Here is a 22,568-nt window from a genome sequence, read left to right as displayed (position 1 = left end):
CCCGCGAATGTTTTGTTGGATCCTGCGAGATCCAGGTCCCGATACACACCTCTACATCCGGGCATTTTGGCTTCAGAAAACTGTTAAAGATGTTAAAACAAAATCAGTTGTAAATTATTTACTTCCACTCATAAATACTCACACAAATATAAATACTCACACCCAGAAACAAAAACACTGATATAAACTAAAATTATGTTTCTTACTATTTATTTTTAATGTCAACTATTAGGGACCACACACACACACACACACACACACACACACACACACACATACAGGTATGTAGAAATTTAGATTTTATTTTTGATTTTATTTAGATGTACAAATGACATTCAGTGAATTAAACACCTCAAATAAAAGTAAACCTGGACATCCGAGTACAGATCAATGCATGTGAGCGCGCGCGCACGCACAACACAGCATGTTGGTGTAACAGAGGAGTCATCTCACACTGTATAAAACACTTTTTTAAAAATCATCTTCCACATGCAAGGTAAAAATTCACAGAGTGAAAAGGGTAGTGTACATTCAGATGGTGCGCCCTTCTTAGGCTTCCTCAGTAGTGTCCATCGCATCACTATATCTAACCCCTATACAGTTGTCTTCTTTATTTGAAAAAAAAAAAGGTTATAGACACATTATAAAACAGTTACTAAATTAAAACCACTGTGTGGAGCTGCCCCACCTCCCTACACAGCCTGGCCAATCAGCTGAGCAGATTCTGAATGGGGCAGTATGGGGGCGGGGCTACGGGCATGGTCCGGTTTGAGATTAAGGATGTGATGTCGCAGATGGATGAGCCAGTCTTCTTGCACAGAGAGGGGTCCACTGAACACCTGCTCACAGAACCTACACACACGCGCACACACACACACACACGTGCACAATCAGACAGGGCTGTGTGTGTGAGATGTGCACAGGTGTAGGTGTGTCTGTGTAGCTCACCTGCACTTCAGTGAATAAATATTTCCCACCAGTTTAACTAGGCTGGTTTCAGGTGGGCGGGGCATCAGAGAGGGGGCATTACCCACACGCTTCAGAGCCCCCACCATTCTGAGAGGGAATAGTTTAGGAGGCCGACGATCAGAACCTGCAGGGAGTAAAAAAACAAACACACACACACACAGCAAAATAATATACCCTTAAAATATACTTCAATAAGAAAGAAAGCTATGGAAGTAAAACTCAAACATTTGACCTTAATGTGACCCAGACCCTGTTTGGATTCATTCCAAAATCAGTTCATCTGCTTGTCCGTATAAATCCTATAAACATTCATCCACGTGTTCTCGAGATATCGCTCTAACAAGAATGTAACGGGAGGACGGGCACAAAATGAATGCCTCCTTTACCTAGTGACAGAGGCATAAAAACTAGAGTAGAATGTAATGGCACCCACACTCTACATAGTTCAGATTTGACTCAGACTCTATTTGGTGCACTTACACAGAAGACACTAACACTCAGTGCACTCTGTAGAATGTTGAAGCAGTTATTCCCTACACTAACTAGTGCACTAGGAGCAGAGGAAACATACAGGACAATGTGTGTCTTGTTAATAATAAATTTATATGATGTAACTAATGACTAATGGGTAATTAAAGCTGAAGAGGAAGTGAGGTTACTGTTTTTCATTACCATGGTCAACACCTGAGTGGGGGGCGGAGCGATGGGATGACAATTTCCTATGGGAAGAGGAAGAGCAAGAGAGACCCGCCCCAGTTTTACCCTGCCGAGCTCCAGGAAACGGGCGGCTTACACAGGAGCGGGCGGAGCCAGCATCAGAGGAGCGAACTGGAGAGCAGACACGCCTCTGTCTCACACACACACACACACACACTCAATATTTGTTGTATTTCTACATAATGGGAGTATCAGGTATATTTAGTCCATGTCTCTGTGTGTGTATGTATGTATGTATGTATGTATGTATGTGTGTGTGTGTACCTTGCGAATGTGCGGTAAAGTCCCCTGCATGTAGAGCTGATGAAGGGCAGCGACCTTCTCAGGCTCTCTGCTCATCCACTGGCTGAGGGCAGAGATTGGTGATTGGCTGGAGCTCCACTGCTCCCCCAGCTGACGGAGGTGAGCGCGTGCATGACTGGCTAATGCCTTCCGGTTCTCAAAGTCAAATCCACACAGCTCACAAGTAGCCTCAAATGCTGCATGTGCACACACACACACATCATCACGTTTTTTTTTACTTGATTTTAAAATACTTTTTAGTTACTAACAAATCTCAAATTTTCTGACAATTCAGTTAACATTTTAGGCAAGTCACTCTGGATAAGGGTATAAAGGTAAAGATCCTAAGTCTCTCATCTCATCTCAGGTATTCCACCCCCCCAGTAAGGGTCAACACTCTCCATTCTAGCTTAGCAGTGCTTGTGTACCTGAAAGTCTACACTACAAGAGTTAAACCCTACAGAAGTGATATAGTGACCGATGTACCTGAACCTGCACCGTCCGTCTCCGTTTTCTCTCTGCAGAAGTCTACGGGTGACGGTGTGCCCTCTGCCCCCTGCCCTCTGCCCTCTCTGATCATCAGCTCGTGCAGCGTGTCGATAGGTGAAGCGCAAGGGGCCCACTTCACTCCCAGTTGGCGCAGGTGAGCACGGGCATGGCACGACAGAGCTTTACGGCTATCGAACAGATCTCCGCAGTAATCACACCTCACAGGCTCGGCCACGCTCACCTCCACCTGGGGGCCTGATACATGTGCGTGTGCACGCACGCGCACACAAACACACACACACACACACACTACATAAATAATCTGGTTTGGTATTAGTATTAGTTGTGGTATCAGGTGTGTGTTGATATTCATATCACACTAATATTATGACTGTAGCAGAAAGTCCACAGTGGACAATAACAAGGTGGAAAGAAGCTTAACATTTACCTGTAGTTAGACTCTGATTGGCTGGAAGTGTAGTGTACTCCACAGATGACTGGACAGTAGTCAAATTCAACTGAGTTGAGGGTGGAGGTGTAGTTTTTGTTTTTGTAGACTGATGTCCAGTAGAGATGTCCAACTCTATTGGCTCATCTTTCGGTTTGGACACGGCCATCCTTGTGCCCTTTCTGGCTTTGGGCACTCGGACAGCAGAAGGGCCTGGTGCAGGAAGAGGTGGAGCTTCAGATAGAGGCTTGGGCATTTGGCATGGGGAGGGGCCTGGTGCAGGAAGAGGTGGAGATTCAGATGGAGGCTTGGCTTGAGCAGGAGTCAAGGATGTGGCCTGTGTGGGTAGAGTTAAACTACTACCACTACGGCGAGCCATCAGCTCTCTGAGTGTTGCCATCGGTGAGCCGTGAGCCGTCCAATCAGTGACGCCGAGCTGGCGCAAGTGAGAGCGGGCATGGCTCGCCAAACTCTGGGTCTTCTTAAAATTCTCTCCACAAAACTCACAGTTCGCATTCTTTGATGAATCACCTGACAGGAAATGACAGCATGACATCACTTAAGCAGCACTGAGGTTTGGGCTGAACAGAAATACACACACACACACACACACACACACACACATATATATATATATATATATATATATATATATATATATATACACATAAATAAATACACACTCACTGTCTCTCTGTGTTTTTTCTCTTGCTGATGAGAGCTTCCTCTTTTTAAATGGAGGTGTGGTTAACAGAGCAGTGGGTGGGTCCTGTCCGTCTAGCCCCACCTCCTTTTGGAGCAGATCATGCAGGACCTGTATGGGCAGGGCTTTAGGGTCCAGCTCCACCCCAAAATGGCGCAGGTGAGCTCGAACATGACTGGCCAGGCCCTTCTTCGTCTCATACCTTGCCCCACACAGCTCACACACATGTACACAATCACGCTGGGACACACCTGGTATCTCCACTGTGTCCCCACAAGCACACACACACACACACAGGTCAGGTCTGTGGTGCTGAACATTCACAGTTCATGATATTTTCACAACATTATTGTGTTCACCTGCAAGCTGTTCTACATTACTCTTTAAAACGGACCTCACTGCTGCAACATGGGATCAGTGTGTGTGTGTACTCACTCAGGTTGAGGTGAGTGTCTGTTTCCTGTGGCACTCCCAGTGGTTTGGACAAAGCTGAGAGAGTGGGCAGAGTCTTGGGTGGTTTATGGTGATGGACTGGAGATGATGAGGATGAAGATGAGGAGGACGAGGATGAGGACGAGGAGTCTCTCAGTGATACAGGGGCAGCAAAACACGGTCTCTTCACCAATTCACCAATTTTGATCTTCAGTTTGGTTCCTGAACCGTGTTTGGCTCCATGTTTACTGGTGTGTTTGGTTCTGTGTTGGGTGTGTGTTGTGTGTTTTGCCGTGGTGTGTGTGTGTTTGGGTGTAAAGGGCAAAGCCCCATCCCTCTCAGTGATCAGTTCATACAGCAGGCTGATGGGGGCACCGCTGCTCTCCGAAACACACACACCCAGCTGACGCAGGTGAGAACGGGCATGGCTCGATAACCCTCGCCTAGTCTCAAAACACATACCACACACCTCACACACATGCGTGGCTGCTACACACACACACACACACACACACACACACACACACACACACACACAAAGTCAGTTTGAAATCTGCACCACCTGCTTCATATGAAATTATCGGAGCTCTAAGAACACAGTAAATAAAGTCAGCACTTTAATTAAAAGTGTAGGTGTGTGTGTGCATACTTACACTCAGCCTCATCACCTGTTCTCTGTTCGCTAACAGGAACCTCAGCAGCACTCTTTCCTGCCATCTCTCCGTCCTTCTCCACGACTCCGCAGTTCTCCATGACTCCGCCCACTAGAGAGACAATCCCAGCGTAGTGAAGGTGACAATAAACTGCTGAATAAAGAGTGTAATATGTGAGAAAATATACCACCAGCGCTGTGAGAGAATTTAACACACAGGGACATTGAGACGAAGATTATTTTTTCAGCCAATCTTGTTAATGTAAATCGTTTATTTCCCCACCACCAGCGCTCAAAAATATACAGGACAGCGTTGCATGTGAAACAAAATCATACTGTAGAAATAAACGTCTAATAATCTCCACGTGGACGGGGGACAGTTTCATTGTTTAGTCTGTGTGATGATGGGGTTTAGAATAATCTCAGCTGCACAGGAGTTCATTCATTAATTTAATCATGTGTCTAATATTCTAACATACAAACCTCTACACAGACACCTTGCACTGTATTTAAAATGCATGCTGTATGTGGGTTTTATAATATTAAAATAAGGATTTCTGTTAGTTTAAAAAAGATTAGAACAGCACTGTATTGACTGTTTATTTAAAAAAATCGAGTTTCAACTTGGCTAATTTTTCGACAAACATTAAAGTTAACATTGTTTATGTTTAAGTTTACACCACATAGTTCAGTATACAGAGTTGAATACAAACCTACTGAAGACTCGACTTCACATTGCTACAATAAACACACTGAACTACTAAACTTATTTAAATTCATGCTAATAAAAGTAACTTATCCTTTAATAATAAACCCATGCTTTAGCTATTTAACTAGCCTTTGGCTCGCTAATCAGTTTAAATGCTCTATAACAGGACTGATTTATCTCCCGATTACCAGAACAACATTATTAATGCAGTTATCATTCTCACAGTGTGTTTTCCGCATAAAATTAATATCTGAAAGTGTTTAAAGATTCATTTTTTTTACCTGAGTGTGTGTGTGTGTGTGTGTGTGTGTGTGCGCGCGTGTGTGTTAGCAACACAGCGTTATTGTCTGGGATCAACCGGGAGCAGGAAGTCCTGATTAATCGATCCAGAACAATCGATCTACAGTCAGCAGGCGGAAATAATCGATAAACCCGGAAACTGATGAGTAACGGAAGTGCTACATGAAATGAGATTTTGGATCCAAGTGAAAAATGAATAACAGCACCATCAAGACGTAAAGAAATAGCAAAGAAAGATAGAATGCAAGAAAAAACCCCTAAATGTTTGAATGATTTAGGACTTATTAGAGAAGATTTTCATAAATCTGGATGTGTAAAATCTGTTTACATTTATTCATTTAACAGACGCTTTTATCCAAAGTGACTTACAAATGAGGAAATACAAACAAAGCGATATATCAAGCGGAGAACAGTACAAGTAGTGCTACCATACAAGATTTGTAATTGAGTTATAGAGGTGTAAGAAGGTGTGTTTATAGGAAATCTTTTGCCAATTTGAACTTCAACTGAGATATTTCCCCAACGTGCATTTAAAACATTTGTATTATCAATGTGACTCAAACCCACTCCACATTACGTAACTTGGAGGTGGAAGCGAAATGTGAAAGATCAGTGTTTATGGTGGATGTTTGGGTGTGTGTGTGTGTGTGTGGGGGGGGGGGGGGGGGGGGGGGGGTATATGAAGAGAAGTGGAGCATGGAGACGGGGCTCACTAGATAAAGGTCTATTTAGGAAAGCCAGGTACTATAGAATATATTGATAAAGTGTAATCACTATGGATAACCAACATTTAGAATTATTACTTAGAAGCATAATCTAATCATCAATATTAGTTAACAAGCATAATCTATATGTATATTCAGTATTTAGAAGCATAATCTAAATCCATAGAGCACTTTGTGATCAAGTTATATTCTAAGTGTGTACTGAGTTAGATGAATTACTGTACAATTATTGTTTTTCTGTATCAGCCTGCACCTTTCCGCACAGCAATAAATTGCCATTAGACATTCGCTGAAACTGCTTTTGTAAGTAAACAACCTTGAGGCCGAATACCAATTAACGAGTTAGGATAGGGCCTCGGGAAGGGAGGTAGATATCAGCTAGGATGCCAGACAGAAGCAGACAGAAGCTCATTGAGACATAAGAAGGGAGGGTTGGTCAGAGAGAAACAAAAAACAAAGATTCTGTCTGAGTGAAACCTGTTTTATTCTTCAATTTCTTTAACTTTTAGGATCTTTTATCTAACACACACACACACACACACAAGAGGGGAGAATAAACTGGATTTTTTTCATAAATGCGTTACCAGATACGATTAGGACTAGGATTAGAATGACTAAGATTATATGGTGTATAACTTTATTGACACATTATCACAAGTGGAATCAAAACTACAGGAATTTATTAGAGATGACAGATTTGAAGGTGTGAGAATAAAAAAGAACCAAGGCAGTGGTCAGCAGAATCAGGATTAATCCAACCAATCAGGATTAAGCTCTCTCATCATCATGGAGTCGGTACAGTGGAACTGCAGCAGCTGCATGTGAAAACTTCAGCATCGTACACGCAAGAAATGACATTGTAAAAATGTGACATATTAAACCTCAGTGTTAACATTACAATGTAGATTTTCATAAACATTACATAAAAAAAGTTATCAGAACACTGAAGTTATCAGATTTAACGCTATCCCTCCATCCATCCATCCATCTTCTATACCGCTTAATCCTTTTCAGGGTCAATGGGAAACTTGGAGCCTATCCCAGGGAGCATCGGGCACAAGGCGGGGTACACCCTGGACAGGGTGCCAATCCATCGCAGGGCACACACACACCCATTCATACACTACGGACACTTTGGACATGCCAATCAGCCTACCATGCATGTCTTTGGACTGGGGGAGGAAACCAGAGTACCAGGAGGAAATCCCCGCAGCACGGGGAGAACATGCAAACTCCGCACACACATGGCCACGGTGGGAATCGAACACCTGGAGGTGTGAGGCGAATGTGCTAACCACTAAGCCACCGTGCGCTGATTTAACACTATAGGGAACCGAAAATTTTGAAACATTGCTTCAACTTACTGTAGTATGTATGTGTCACTGGTGAATTTACTCTACACACACACACACACACACACACACACAGGCACTCACACACTCACACACTGTGACATTTTATTCACACAGCTTTACATTTGTTTGTTTTACTAATGAAGCGTACAGTAAGAGTGTGCCAAATAACACATTAAACACACAACCATGAACACTTCTTTACTTACACAATAACAAACACTCGAACACTACTTCACAGTGGAACACATCTAACAGAAGCAGAAACTAAATGTAAAGGATTATGGGTAAAAACTCTTAGCTGCGCAGTCTGACGTCATACACACTGAGCACACCCTCTCACTCACTGTCTCACTCACTGTCTCACTCTCTGTCTCAGTGTTAAGTGTTGATTACGATGTTCTCAGGCCGTCACCATGCACTGTATTTAATTGCTGCATGTCCTTTAACAGACTCGCAAACTGCTCCTCCTGAAAAAACACACACATATACACACACACACACACACACACAGAACAATGCAGTAACCTTTACCCCAAACTGTCAATAACAATAATAAATATCAACAACAACAACTATAATAATATTATTATTAATAATAATAAAGCTCCGCCCACTTACCAACACATTCATCCGTTCAGCTGCTGCCAGAGCGACATTAAGCTTCCTCTCATCTTCCTCACGCTCCTCCTCAATCACACCCAGTCTGCACGCACACACGCACACACACACACACAAAACCGCATCACAATGCACACTGACATTGAGGGGAGGTGACACACAGTGATACTGTAGGCTGATTAATATGATGTGTGATTGAAATTTCAGTGACAGTGCAGGTATGAGAGCAATGCAATGCACCTTTACTGTGTCCTAATAACATCACACTTATACTAGTTACTCACATGTCCCTGTGTGTGTGTGTGTGTGTGTATATATATATATATATATATATATATATATATATATATATATATATATATATATATGTGTGTTACCTGAAGGTGGCGCTGGCGAGCTGCTCCTCTCTCAGAGCTAACATACTGCGCAGTTCCTGCATTTCGGTCTGTAGATGCGCCTGCTGCTCCTGACTCACACTGATGAAATCCTCCAGCCGCTTCGCCATCTCCAGCTCACGGTCCGTCACCTGCTCCACCCCCAAACGCAGCTCACACAGCTCCTGAGCATGCTGGGAAATGCACACACACGCGCACACACAGAGTGAGATCTGTCAAAGCACTGGCTGTGTCACAAGAAAGAGGCAGTGAGTGGGACAAAGCGGGTGTGTTTTTATGACCAGGTGTTTTTTGAGACATTATCGGTATTTGAGACAGAGTCAGTGGTTGAGACAGAGCAGGTGTTTGAAACAGAGCAGGTGTTTGAGACAGTCAGTGTTTGAGATAGAGTCAGTGTTTGAGATAGCACAGGTGTTTGAGGCAGAGTCAGTGTTTGAGACAGAGTCAGAGTTTGAAACAGAGCAGGTGTTTGAGACAGAGTCAGTGTTTGAGACAGCGCAGGTGTTTGCGGCAGAGTCAGTGTTTGAGACAGCGCAGGTGTTTGCGGCAGAGTCAGTGTTTGAGACAGCGCAGGTGTTTGAGGCAGAGTCAGTGTTTGAGACAGCGCAGGTGTTTGAGGCAGAGTCAGTGTTTGAGACAGAGTCAGAGTTTGAAACAGAGCAGGTGTTTGAGACAGAGTCAGTGTTTGAGACAGCGCAGGTGTTTGCGGCAGAGTCAGTGTTTGAGACAGCGCAGGTGTTTGAGGCAGAGTCAGTATTTGAGACAGAGTCAGAGTTTGAGACAGAGCAGGTGTTTGATACGGAGTCAGTAAAATGTATGTTACTTTACTTTAGAGAACCATGGAGACCATGATAATGATGATGTTCAGCATGAATGCACACCTTATCTAGCAGTCTTGTCTCTTCCTGAACATGTTTGATCTGATGCTGCTCTTTGATCCAGGGAACAGGAGCAGGTGCAGGTTTATCAATCATAGTCTACGCACGCACACACACACACACACACACACAGGGATTAATATGCATCAGTGCATCATCATATTTACACTCGCTCCTTCTCTCATTTGAGGTTCTCCATCAGCTGTACTGAATTAGGGGGATGTTGTCATTGCCATCTGAAAGCGTGAGTTTTGAGTTCCAGATTGAATCTGAGGTTCAATTTGCCAAAATAAACACCATGCGACACAGAAAGGCACCGTTTTTAGTGAGTGATATGTTGATGTTTTGATTACGACTTCATGGTGTTGGATATGTCAGTGGATCATATAAACAACTCCCGCAGAGTGATGTTAAAGAACCTCAGATGGGTGGAGGAACAAGTGACCTACTACTAGACCCTTTGAAGAGCCCTAAGGCCATAAAACGCTCACGTGCTGTGGTGGTGAGATCTCCATGCTGGAAGCTTCATTGTTCTTATCTTGGTCGTTGGGGGTCAGGTCAGTAGTGCTGGTCTGTCTCTTCAAAGGATGGCGGTTGTGTCTCTCAGAGGCAGGAACGCTCTGCGTCCTCATCACCTGCTTCCGGTGTTTGTCCTTGGCATGTGCAGGGCGTGGGTCTTGTGGCAGGTGCTGAACTGACTTTTCCAGTGGGCTGTACTTGCCGAGGTCTCGGGGAGGAATGTAGGTGGGCTTGGCTGCTTCACAACTGTAATAGAATGAACAAAACAAACATTATTGCTCAGTGCAACAACAACTAGAAACAAATACATCCAAAAGTTCCTCAGAAATCCCACTCCTGAACAACTTCACTGCTGAGCATTCCCATTACTGAGCATTCTCCACTCCTAAACATGATTAGAAGTGATTAGAAGTCGGTGATGCAGAGGTTCCCAGAGATTTTCCCATTACCTGCTGCAGTTGATCCGGGGAACGTCTGGGCTGAGGTGCTCAGTGATCTGGTTCAGGATGGACGGTAACGGCTGCAGGTTGTTTATAGTTTCCTTATACAAACAGAAAGTTGTTTAGTCTTTCAGGTCACTGCATAACCAAAATAAAGTGAGATTCTAAGATCATTTTAGTTATAATTTCCTCCAAGTTCATTTTTGCTTGCAGTGTTAAACGGAGAAAAGTATATTTGAAGAAAGATTGAACAAAATGTGCATTAAAATTATGAATGAATTGTGTTTCATAGCACCAGTAGCACATACATAGGGCTTGTGAGTGAATCTAAAGCTGAAGCTGGTTGTGCCTCAGTGGCAGATCTTGGCGTATTTCTGTTTTTTGATGATTTTATTACCAGTTTCATTGGGGAGATGATATCTACTAGCAGGCTGTGAAGCACAGCAAGTTGTAAAGGAAGATCCACATAGCCATCAAACCGGGCCATCTCTAGTTCACTGTCGGGGTTTGATACTTTCTGCAGGAAAGTCCTCATATCATCCCAGTGTTCCTCCAGAAACTCATTCATAAACAGCATGTACTCTTCTTTCTCTCCAAACCTACAGTGTAAACAGAGGGAACCAAAGATTACTCAAAGCGTTTTATGTGTAAGTCTCGACCTCATCTGCTGAATATATATTCAATTCAATTTCATTTAGTACACTTTAGCATAACTTCAGTTAATTTCAGCCTATTTTGTGGCGTGATCATTTAGATCATTCTAGTTAGTCCCATATTCTCCAGGCTATAATTTGTGGTGAATTTATTTTTTTTGCTGTGAGTTTTTTATTTGACCTAATTATAATTTGCATGTTTGTTAGTGTTTAAAAAAAAGTTTTGTTGTAATATAATGTCCTAAAATAAGTCTTATTTTATAACACATAAATACAAGCATTTTCATCAAACTCAAGTGCTAACCAAGCTAATGAGTGTTATGGTGCAACACTAACTGTGATTTGTATTAAACATTATGTACAATAAACAATGTATTATCATTAATGGGCGATAGTCTGAATGTTTTTTATGCTAATTCCATTGTTGGGTCAGTGTTACTGTGAGCATTATATAGTTTCTGTAACTCACGGCGTGAAGTTGGCGAGGTTCTGCAGCATCTTAGCCGTGAGAGTCAAAGTACGGAGTGTGTTGGGCTCTGGGTATGGTTGGGTCAATCCAAACAGAGAGGGACTGAGGATGGCTGGACAGAGGAACCGGAGGAATAAAGATGCTGAAATGAGACGGTGTCCGATGTCCGCTCGTCCGCGTTCCTCACAATCAGACACCCAGCTGGAGAAAATTTCATTCAGTTCCACTGGAAAAGAGCTGCAGGAGACGGATCACAACCAGACAACTGCATCACAAAACCAAATCACAGCACACACCTAACACTTAACCCCTAACTCTAACCCTAGAAGCACATCACACTGGGACTGCACTAAATGATTACAGGTTTGCTGTCTGAAGTTTGATTTTCAGCTTTGCACTGGAGCTATGAGGCTAATGTAGATAATAAGGTTATAGCCTTCAGTTTAACATGGTACATACATCTAAATCACTAAACTTCCTTTAGATCAGTAGTTTTGCTCATTCAGACCTGTGTGTCTCAGTGATCTGTTGCACCACTTCTCCACACGTTTCCTTTAGGTGGCGCTGGTTGACAAGCAGCTCAGAAGCAGAACATTTCTGTGGATCGACTTCACAGCTTTCTGAAGATGCGTACAGTCGCGTGATGAAATCTCCTATTCGACGACATGTGAGAAACAGACATGGGTGACTTTACATTTTCTAAATGGGTGTACCAAGGGGGAGAACCAGAGAGCACGATGACATAGTGTGTGTTCATACGGTCACATATCAATGTAAACACAGTCACATTGGGCGGTGGAGACTTAAAGGTTAAGGTTCTGGTTACTTATCAGGAGGTCATGGTTCAAGCCCAAGCACTGCCAGGCTGCCACTGTTGGGCCCTTGAGCAAGACCCTTAACCCTCTGGGGATCTGTATCATGGCTGAACCTGCACTCTGACCCCAACTTCCTAACACGCTGTGATACGTGAAAAAAGGATTTCACTGTGCTGTAATGTATATGTGACAAATAAATCTGCTTCTGCTTTTTAATGTATGGTCTGAGGTGTAACACCTCTACGATACACACACATGATCACTACCCATGTACACAAATCAATACACTCAACAATTATTAAACCATACACTCTATAATAAAGCATGAAGAAATTATATATATATAAAAAAAAAAAAAACTGACAAAACAGTCATTTACACCAGAACTGTAATATTCGATAATTTCATCCCATTTCAGGTCGTGCTACAAAATTACTTACAAAACCACCAACCCTATGGAGGAAATAAACTCAAAGGGACAGATTAATCAAACTGATCTGGAACTTTCTGTACCAAGAGTATCGATGAGATATTTCTGCCCCACCAGCTTCATGTACTCGTCTATGGCTTTGGTGGCCAAAGTGTTTTCTCTGAAGATTAGAGCCTCGTTCTCGCCCAAGCGCTGGACCTCAGCACCTCCTAGCTCGATTAAGAACTCCTGAGAAAGAGAAGAAGAAAACAGGAACGGAAAATGTTTCAGTCCCTTTGTGGTTTAATCTCAGACCATGAAAGACTAACGATAATTATAGTCTAACTATCTGAATTCAGACAGCAGCATGCTGGTCTTGGACTCGACTTTCTGTGGTGATGTTTAAATTCAGCCCACTTTGTCTCTGTCTGTCCCTGTTTGTCCTCCACAGTACTTTCATGGTCACAGTTTCTTGTTCTCATCAACCTTCAATCTTTCGGCTGATTTGTCGCACCTGTTTATTGTTTTACAATTTCTCTATTTGGTCAGAGATTCCTGTTCTTCTGAACAAATGAAGAAACCTAGGTTCCTCTCAAATTTCCTTCCTTATTCCATCTCAGGGAGGTTCTCCTTCTCTATGGCCACCTTTTGCTCAATCTTTAGGATTTCTGTTAAAAAGTTTATGCAACTAAAATTCAATCACTCATTCCGAATCTATTGGTGCATACCTTGGCCTTTCCGATGCTCTGTAGGACATGGACGAGTGCTCCAGCCAGCTCCTCTTTATCCCTGACATTCAGCAGAGGCTCCAGGTTGCTGCACATCTCCATGTAACAAAGTGTCACATACTCTGCGAACTCCTTATATTTCTCAATCGGCAGCACCTGCAGGTTCTGGAAACGCGCCTTCACCCGAAGACACGCCTGCGGCCCAAGTTGCTCCTTCGCCCCACCTGTACCGGGAGGTTTGTAGGGAATGATGGGATACCATTTCTCCTGAAACACTCGTCCTTTAATGTTGTTCAGAGACAGAGCAACGCTGCCCAGAGGGTAAGAGATGCTATCATCTTTCGAGTGTCGTTTCTTCTTGGGGTCATCATCGCGGAACAGGTGCAGTGTGATCTGTGCGACAGGGGGGAGGTTATCAAGCTCAAAAAGCTCCCCCCAAAACAGATGGCACCCCCCTGTGCTTCCACTTCCTCCAGAAGACACGCCCACCATGCTCGACCCACCGTCATTCCCAGGGACTGATGATGATTTAACCACGGCGCGACTGCTGGTGCGAGCGAACAGCGTACCATCGAGATGAACCTCACAGTAGTAGCGCTTTTTCGGTGGGAGATCTTTAGCTTCATTCACCCACAGGCTGAGAGAGTTCTCCGTACGCTCACAGTTATCCTACATGAGAAGCATCAGAACAAATACACACAGATTTATCAAAGGACCGAAACCGATTGCTGTTCCTCTATATACCTTATACACAATACATTGGAACAAAATGTCATTTCTCCAGGACCATGGTGCAACATATAACAATAAAATAGTACAGTACACAGAACTACATCAAGTGCAAATACACAGCAGGGTGAGACGAGTGCAGCACAATAAATACAATAGAGTAAGGCTAGATTAGGACAGTAACTACACTGGCTGCGTTCAAGTGGAAAAATTTTAAACCAGTGAATGTTTATGAGTTTACACAGTGATTTTTGTTATGAATTCTGTACCTTATTGGGCCGAGCAGCACGCCGCAGGTTCTCGATCCAGCGGTCCCTCTCAGCGGCAGAGCTGCAGCCAAAGCAGTGGTTACTGTCTGAGTTAATCACTTCAAAGCAGTACTTCTCTCCAAGAATGGAGCTGTGCACGGGCCGGATCACAGTGGTACAGTCTGAACTCAAGTCCAGACTTTCAGCTGTATTCAGTGGTACCAAGAGAGAATCTCGAGACCCAAACCTGGTACACACACAGGAACACGGAACCAAACATGAGTGTCAACCTCAAAGGAGAACACCAAAATAACAGCGAGAGAGACAGACAGACAGAGATAAAGACAGCTAGATAGATACAGAGGGAGAGCTAGAGAGACAGACAAAATACAGACAGAAACACACACACACACACACACACACACACACACACACACACAGCAAGACAGAAAGAGAGAAAGTCAGACAGCGAGCAAGATAGATAAACAGACAGAGAGAGACAGACAGAGACACACAAAAATACAGACAGACAGACAGACAGACTGCACCGTGCTGCGGGACTCAGTCCCACTACGTTGAGCTGTGTGTTACTCAGTTTCCTGTGAGCTCCACCCTGCAAACGCCGTTTTATCTTCATCTGAACATGATAAAGCAACAAAGAGAGAGAGAGAGAGAGAGACAAAGAGAGAGAGAGACAGAGAGACATTATAGCAAAGAGTTATTTTACATTTTATTCAATTTCCATAGTTGGAAATATTGTTTAATGATGTTAAAGCAATTTCCTGAAAAATACACTGAGGTGTTAGGTGTTAGTGTGATACACACACAGGGGTGTTAGGTGTTAGTGTGATACACACACAGGGGTGTTAGGTGTTAGTGTGATACACACACCGAGGTGTTAGGTGTTAGTGTGATACACACACAGGGGTGTTAGGTGTTAGTGTGATACACACACAGGGGTGTTAGGTGTTAGTGTGATACACACACTGAGGTGTTAGGTGTTAGTGTGATACACACACTGAGGTGTTAGGTGTTAGTGTGATACACACACTGAGGTGTTAGGTGTTAGTGTGATACACACACTGAGGTGTTAGGTGTTAGTGTGATACACACACTGAGGTGTTAGGTGTTAGTGTGATACACACACTGAGGTGTTAGGTGTTAGTGTGATACACACACAGGGGTGTTAGGTGTTAGTGTGATACACACACTGAAGTGTTAGGTGTTAGTGTGATACACACACTGAGGTGTTAGGTGTTAGTGTGATACACACACAGGGGTGTTAGGTGTTAGTGTGATACACACACAGGGGTGTTAGGTGTTAGTGTGATACACACACTGAGGTGTTAGGTGTTAGTGTGATACACACACAGGGGTGTTAGGTGTTAGTGTGATACACACACAGGGGTGTTAGGTGTTAGTGTGATACACACACAGGGGTGTTAGGTGTTAGTGTGATACACACACTGAGGTGTTAGGTGTTAGTGTGATACACACACTGAGGTGTTAGGTGTTAGTGTGATACACACACTGAGGTGTTAGGTGTTAGTGTGATACACACACTGAGGTGTTAGGTGTTAGTGTGATACTCACTCTCACTCCACCATCCTGAGTTTTAGGCTTCGGCACAGGCACATGATCTGGAGTGCACTCTGAAAATAACACACAAAGTTAATCTGAATATGAATTATTCATACTTCCTCCCTCTGTGTGTGTGCGTGTGTGTGTGTGTGTGTGTGTGTTTCCCTGCAGAATCATGATACATTTCAGTTCTAAACTCTGAGAGTTCAGTTGCAGGATGTGGTTTTACAAAAACACAACCCTGACAAATCAGTATCTGTGCAACAGGATCTCACATTAATGACAGTAATAAAGTCTGTTAAACTTAACAAGATGTCTCATTAATTAATGTTTCTTTTCAGAGAAAAAGCACAGCTTTAGCCTCACAGCAACAGTGTGTGTGTGTGTGTGTGTGTGTGTGTGTGTGTGTGTGTGTGTGTGTGTGTGTGTGTTTTCTACACTAAATACTAGATTCCTAGATTCATCATTGCTAAAAGTGACACTCTGCTGAAATTGGGAACACACTCGACACTTCAGTGAACTGTTTCCATCCAGCAGCAGCAGCACAATGAGGACCTGTCTAACTATGCAGTTGGTGTAATCCTCAGCCGCTAACCACCGAGCAATTGTGCAATTTGTCCTAACTGTGCAATTATTTAGATAAAGTGTGTTCGTGTCTGTGTGTAGTGACATTGCTGAAGGACAAGATGCGAATGTGAATTTCCTGCTTGTGGGCATGACAATAAAACATGAAAACCTGAAGCATATCCGAGTAGCCGTATATGGTTAATAAAAAGTATATTTAAAAGTCTTAGAACAAGGTGAGAATCGATAAAAAGTTAAAAAGCTCAATATTGTTCAGGAGAAGCTGGTGAACACACAGCACTCTCACTGAGAGAACACTGTTGCTAGGCTAACACAGTACAAAGCTGCTGAGAGGAAGCTAGCTCATGGCTGAGGTAAAGAGATTAGCTAGCTAGCTCATAGCCATGAAGTGTTTTCTACAGAGTAAAGACACAGTGAGAATGGAAGCGAGACGGATCCTTCCAGAACCTCGACGTTCACCTCAGCTGTGAACTGTCAACTGTCATTGCACATAGCAGCAGCACTAACACAACAAGCACACGATCCTGTGTAACGACTAACCCTCAGCTCATCTCACATACTGCTACCCTAATCATTATCCTTACACAGGACTCAGTATGAGGAACAGCACCGGAGGTGTTTTCTCCTCATTAAATGACATCAATGAACTAATACAGATTCATCACCCTGACATTTTAATCATACAAACATACAGAACGGAACAGGATCATATTTAATAAGAATGTTTTAATCATTCTTACCCAGCGCTCCACCGCAAACGATCCAGCGCCTGAACACCATGTCCACGATAAACACACACACACACACACACTCAACTAACACACACACGCACACTCAACTAACACACACACACCCACTCAACACACACACTCAATTAACACACACACACACACACTCAACACCACTGTCTCTCTCTCTCTCTCTCTCTCTGTCACACACACACACACTCAACACCACTGTCTCTCTGTCTCTCTCACACACACTCTCACTCAACACCATACACACTCACTCAACAATACTGTCTCTCTTTCACACATACACATGCACACACTCAACACCATACACACTTACTCAACAACACTCTCTCTCTGTCTCTCACACACGCGCACACACACACGCGCGCGCACACACACACACTCACTCAACACCATACACATTCACTCAACACTCTCTTACTCTGTCTCTCTCTCACACTCACATGCGCTCACACACACACACACACACACATACATACACACACACACTCAACACTACTCTCTCTCTGTCTCTCTCACACACACACACACACGCGCACACACACGCGTGCACACACACACACTCACTCAACACCATACACACTCAATCAACACCACTCTGTCTCTCTCTCTCTCTCCTTCACACACAAAAAATCCATTTCAGATATGCAGGCAGCATACGACCAAGACGAGACGAGACGAGCTTCTGACTAAGTGGAACACCCAGTGCCAATGATGCTATCTCATAACATTTCAGAGGAAACGATTTCACACACACACACACACACACACACACACACACACACATAATTACATGTTTCCTCTAAGAGAGCAGTAACACACACATACCAACCTCAGTGTCACATTTATCACCACATTTCAATACTTTTCTCTTCAGAAAGAGGAAAAAGGCTTCCTACATGGGGATCATGTTTTCTGGCCCTGAAATTAAACCTGCCCTTATTTTAGACCAGTGGTCACCAACCCTGTTCCTGAAGATCTACCTTCCTGAAGACTTTGCGCCAACTATAATTGTGTTCACCTGACCATCTAATCACTGCCTTAAGAAGTTCTAATCAGGTGTGTTAGATTTTGGTTGGAGATGAAACCTGCAGCAGGAACAGGGTTGGTGAACACTGCTGTAGACAAGTGTGTCATGTGTCTTGCTCAGGGAAGACAATCCCATAATGCACTTCAGAGTCCTGGTGTTCCACACTGACATACGCAGAGCTGACAAGACGTGTACTCCTGCACATTCATGCGGTTTTCTAATCAACCAATCATGTTGCAGCAGCACAGTGCATAGAATCATGCAGATACAGGTCAAGGCCTTTAACCGTGGCATGGTTGTTGGTGCCAGATGCGCTGGTTTGAGTATTTCAGAAACTGAAACTGATCTCCTGGGATTTTCACACACAACAGTCTGCAGTTTACATACTGTAGAATGGTGCGAAAAACAAAACACATCCTGTGAGCAGAGGGTCTGCAGGCTGGAACACCTTGTTGATGAGAGAGATCAGAGGAGAATGACCAGCCTGGTCTGAGCTGACAGGAAGTCTATAGTAACTCATATAATCACTCTTTACAACCATGGTGAGCAGAAACGCATCTCAGCATGTCAGAGCTTGAGGTGGATGAGTTACAACAAGTGAAATCTGAGGCTATCATGGGCACAGACTCACCCAAACTGGACAGGTGTAGACTAGACCAGGTGGGGTTTTTTTTTTGCTAATCTTCATAATTAATCATATTAATTTTTTCACTGTTAAAACGAATCCACTGATAAATTAAACGTTATTTTAATGACATCCAGTAAGACAGCTGAGTGTAAACGTGGTAGCATAGCTTGATTAGCTTAGAACATGCAAATGTCAGCCGTAACAGGCAGCCCATTAAACACTTCAGAAAATTAAGTGAAAGAAGAATAAATGTGTGTATGTCTGTGTGAGTGTGTGTGTAAGAGATACTGACCAAGGTTGGAGTGACTCTCAGTGAGGTTGTGCAGACTGAGAGATGACAGACAGCTGCTCGCTCGATTCCTCATCCGCAACAATGGCTAAACACACACACACACACACACCCCTCTGAATTTACTGAATACAGTGTGTGTGTGTGTGTGTGTGTGTGTGTGTGTGTGTATACCTCTTCCTCTCGGGAGATGAAGATCTGTCCATCCTGAAGGAGACAGTTGTTGATGTCCCACACAGGAACATCCTGAGGAACCCAGAAGAACTGAACTGATTCTGCAGAGTCCACACCTGGCACATCTAAACACACACACACACACACACACACACACACACACACACACACACACACACACACACACAAACACACACAGTGCTGTCAGAATGAGTAATACTTGAATTTGACCATTTGTATTTGTTTAATGGATTAAAAGTTAAAGTTCTAATCTTTTCACTGCTGCTGTTTCGACTGGAAACAAAATAAGCTTTAAAATAATTTAATATTATATGTTATTTCGATTCACTGATTAAGTTTATGTTTCTCAAGCAGGATGCTGATGGACACACACACACACACACACACACACACACACACACACACACACACACACACACACACACACAGAGGGATGTGTGAAGATTAATCTCCATCTTTAAAGAGTGAATATTTTTTCAGACGTTACTCTGACGTCACTGCGCAGCAGCCAGCTACACAATAGGGGCGGAGCATCTGTGTTAAAAAACCTTTTTTGGGGCTTTCCGGGGAAAAAACATCCTCCAGGAAGCAGTAAGTGATATGAGTGCATGTAAGTTTACTGACTCTAAACCGTCTGAATGTGAAGCTGCTGAAAGTGTCACAGAATTATTATTATTTTTTTCAACTTCTTTAAAATTTCGCTTAAAAGATTTAGCATGAAAAGTCTCAATCTGGCAACCGGATGTGATCTTTCACTCATCCGTCTTTTAAAACAGGTTTAACGCTAGGGTTAAAGGTTACATTGAAATATTTTACACCTGATTTTTTACCGCATCCGAATAAAACAGAATCTTAGGCCTAAATGTTAAATAGGTAAAGGATAAATGCTGACGTTTGTTTATTTCTATTCTTTTATTAATGGAAGTTTTTTTATGATAATGATGGACAGTGGTTCTCACCCTCGCGCTCGTGCTGTTGTTGTTGCTGCTGTTGTGCGGTGTTCGTGTTGTTGCGGTTCTGCGCGCGCGGTCTCTTCAGTCTCTGAGACACCTGGCGCAGGTATTTGCGGAGTTTCCCGCCCTGTGGCGTGTCTGCGGCCGCGCCGGGCTCCGCCGCTGAGGGTGATGTTGATGATGATGAAGGAGACAGGATGGAGGACAGGAGCGAGCCTGGAGGTTCTGACAGCGCTCTGCGGAACGGGTTCTTCCTCCCGCTGACGGGTTTGGTGGTTCCGTCCCCCGCGCGCGGCCGCGATGAGGGTGATGGTGCGGGGGATTTATTTGGCGCGTCCTCACTCAGCGCTTTCCTCCAGCTCTGCATCTTACTCCACTTGTTCCCCGCGCTTTTCTCGGCCGGATCGCCTCGCGCGCCTCCCGTGTGCCAGGTGTACGCGTTCAGCAAGTTCCCGTCGTCCGCGCGCTCCCCTCCGCTCTCCTCCTCCTGCGTCACGTCTTCTTTCTCCATCTCTGCGCGCGCCTCCGTCTCAGACTCTTTATCAGTTCCCATGAATGGACTGAAAGAGTGATGGAGTGATGAAATGGTAGAGTGATGGAGTCGGTCACCTCACTGTCAGCAGTTTGGTGCACGTGAAGCTCAGTTCCCCCCTTTACTGATCTTTACTGTTTCAGCTTCTCGCGCGCTCCCTGTTTCTGCACGCGCTCTGCTTCATAACCACTTCCTGTTGCACATATTTATAGGAAACTCGAACGTCCAACGTCTGCACTCAGTGTTTCTTGTCTTTTCTACAAATGAAGCTCACTGAGAGGTTTGCAGGTTCTTACTGGATTTCATTCAGTTCTATTGAAGATCTTTCTAGAACCTCTGTGTAAAAGCTCTGCAGAAAGAACCTGCTGTTTTATAAAGTGTGTTTTGTTCTACCGAGTTTCTCAGGTTGTTTCCTGCACCGGAAATGTCAAAACTGGTCTGTGTGTGTGGGTGTGTGTGTGTGATAGAGATAGACGAGTAAAAGTTAAATCTGATGGGAATTTCTTAGTTAGTTAAATGTACAAAACATTTACACACTTTTATGAAGTTAATGTCACTTTTTAAAGCAGAAGATCAGCCAGCTGTTTCACTAGAAGCACACACACACACACACACACACACACACACACACACACACACACACACACACACACACTAGTTGTTCACTAGTATTTCTAAAGAAATCAGATGTTGGTAATCACTCATGAAGTAAATACAGGTGTTTATAAATGTTCAGTAAGAGTCGCTGGGTGTGTTTGTCCAATCAGCAGTGATTAGAAGACTAAGCTCCACTCTGGAACAGGATGTAAATTGGTTCCTCTACTGGCTTCCTGCATCGGAGATGTGTCCAGTGTGTGAAATTCTCAATACTAAAGAATTTTTTATTTGAACTCTGTAATAGGAACTGAATAAAAGTGAAAAGTGTCAAATCTAAAGTAAACAATCTGTTCATCTGTGTGTGTGTGTGTGTGTGTGTGTGTGTGTGTGTGTGTGTGTGTGTGTGTGTTTCCATTAAACACCTGTGTGACTGCAGCTGCTTTAATACACACACACACATACACTTACTCACATACACTCTCTCCCTCTCTGTCCTGCGATTGGTTGATTGGCGGTTGGTTCAGCATTTCCTGTCAGAGCAGTGAAAACCCACAACCCACTTCCTGTTACACTTCAAATGATAAACACACACACACACTTTGCCCTCATTTCTCTTCTCTTTATTTCCCATCAGTTTCTCACTCTCTCTCTCTCTATTCGCTCTGCTTTTTTTTTTCTTTTTCTCTCACTCAGTCACTTGTGTGTGTATTCTCTCTCTCTGTTAGAGGTGTATAGATGTAT

General features: G+C 43.6%; 2 protein-coding genes across 7 annotated transcripts; both read right to left on the bottom strand.

Moving 5' to 3' along the window:
* Nucleotides 1-282: 282 nt before the first annotated feature.
* wiza (WIZ zinc finger a) lies at nucleotides 283-5,764 on the bottom strand. Of its 5 annotated transcripts, none has more exons than XM_017481024.3 (10): nucleotides 5,683-5,764; nucleotides 4,694-4,846; nucleotides 4,044-4,526; nucleotides 3,593-3,871; nucleotides 2,906-3,436; nucleotides 2,455-2,712; nucleotides 1,951-2,165; nucleotides 1,642-1,816; nucleotides 949-1,093; nucleotides 283-852 (listed from the first exon to the last, which is right to left on the bottom strand). In XM_017481024.3, the coding sequence occupies exons 2-10, from the start codon at nucleotides 4,791-4,793 to the stop codon at nucleotides 693-695; spliced, it is 2,346 nt and encodes a 781-aa protein (XP_017336513.1). In that variant the 5' UTR covers nucleotides 4,794-4,846; nucleotides 5,683-5,764; the 3' UTR covers nucleotides 283-692. The 5 variants fall into 5 exon arrangements, with proteins under 5 accessions (XP_017336513.1, XP_017336514.1, XP_017336515.1 ...); XM_017481025.3 differs by having other exon boundaries at nucleotides 4,044-4,529; nucleotides 4,709-4,846; XM_017481026.3 differs by having other exon boundaries at nucleotides 4,709-4,846.
* Nucleotides 5,765-7,031: 1,267 nt separating this feature from the next.
* Nucleotides 7,032-21,733, bottom strand: rasal3 (RAS protein activator like 3). 2 transcript variants are annotated; one of them, XM_017481019.3, is made up of 17 exons: nucleotides 20,705-21,733; nucleotides 19,725-19,849; nucleotides 19,554-19,638; nucleotides 16,276-16,334; nucleotides 15,231-15,319; nucleotides 14,704-14,929; nucleotides 13,706-14,374; nucleotides 13,082-13,226; nucleotides 12,262-12,406; nucleotides 11,754-11,990; nucleotides 11,029-11,230; nucleotides 10,641-10,732; nucleotides 10,164-10,437; nucleotides 9,676-9,771; nucleotides 8,777-8,967; nucleotides 8,400-8,484; nucleotides 7,032-8,248 (listed from the first exon to the last, which is right to left on the bottom strand). In XM_017481019.3, exons 1-17 carry the CDS (start codon nucleotides 21,249-21,251, stop codon nucleotides 8,171-8,173), a joined length of 3,345 nt encoding a protein of 1,114 aa, XP_017336508.1. In that variant the 5' UTR covers nucleotides 21,252-21,733; the 3' UTR covers nucleotides 7,032-8,170. The 2 variants fall into 2 exon arrangements, with proteins under 2 accessions (XP_017336508.1, XP_017336509.1); XM_017481020.3 differs by lacking the exons at nucleotides 19,554-19,638; nucleotides 19,725-19,849; nucleotides 20,705-21,733 and adding an exon at nucleotides 17,589-18,346.
* Nucleotides 21,734-22,568: the final 835 nt, after the last annotated feature.

This window comes from Ictalurus punctatus, chromosome 12 (genome assembly GCF_001660625.3).
Source record: "Ictalurus punctatus breed USDA103 chromosome 12, Coco_2.0, whole genome shotgun sequence".
Classification (NCBI taxonomy): domain Eukaryota; kingdom Metazoa; phylum Chordata; class Actinopteri; order Siluriformes; family Ictaluridae; genus Ictalurus; species Ictalurus punctatus.
This window is presented reverse-complemented; position numbering and strand designations above follow the sequence as displayed.

Excerpts from the sequence above, each read along its gene's own strand:
- wiza (XM_017481021.3), bottom strand. The coding sequence starts at position 4,793 with ATGGAGAACTGCGGAGTCGTGGAGAAGGACGGAGAGATGGCAGGAAAG. Across the intron at positions 3,437-3,592 it reads AGAAAAAACACAGAGAGACA|GTGATTCATCAAAGAATGCG; the intron begins GTGAGTGTGTAT and ends ATTTCCTGTCAG. Across the intron at positions 2,713-2,905 it reads CAATCAGAGTCTAACTACAG|GCCCCCAGGTGGAGGTGAGC; the intron begins GTAAATGTTAAG and ends CACATGTATCAG.
- rasal3 (XM_017481019.3), bottom strand. The coding sequence starts at position 21,251 with ATGGGAACTGATAAAGAGTCTGAGACGGAGGCGCGCGCAGAGATGGAG. Across the intron at positions 15,320-16,275 it reads CTCAGGATGGTGGAGTGAGA|ATGAAGATAAAACGGCGTTT; the intron begins GTGAGTATCACA and ends TATCATGTTCAG. Across the intron at positions 8,968-9,675 it reads AGACAAGACTGCTAGATAAG|CATGCTCAGGAGCTGTGTGA; the intron begins GTGTGCATTCAT and ends TGCATTTCCCAG.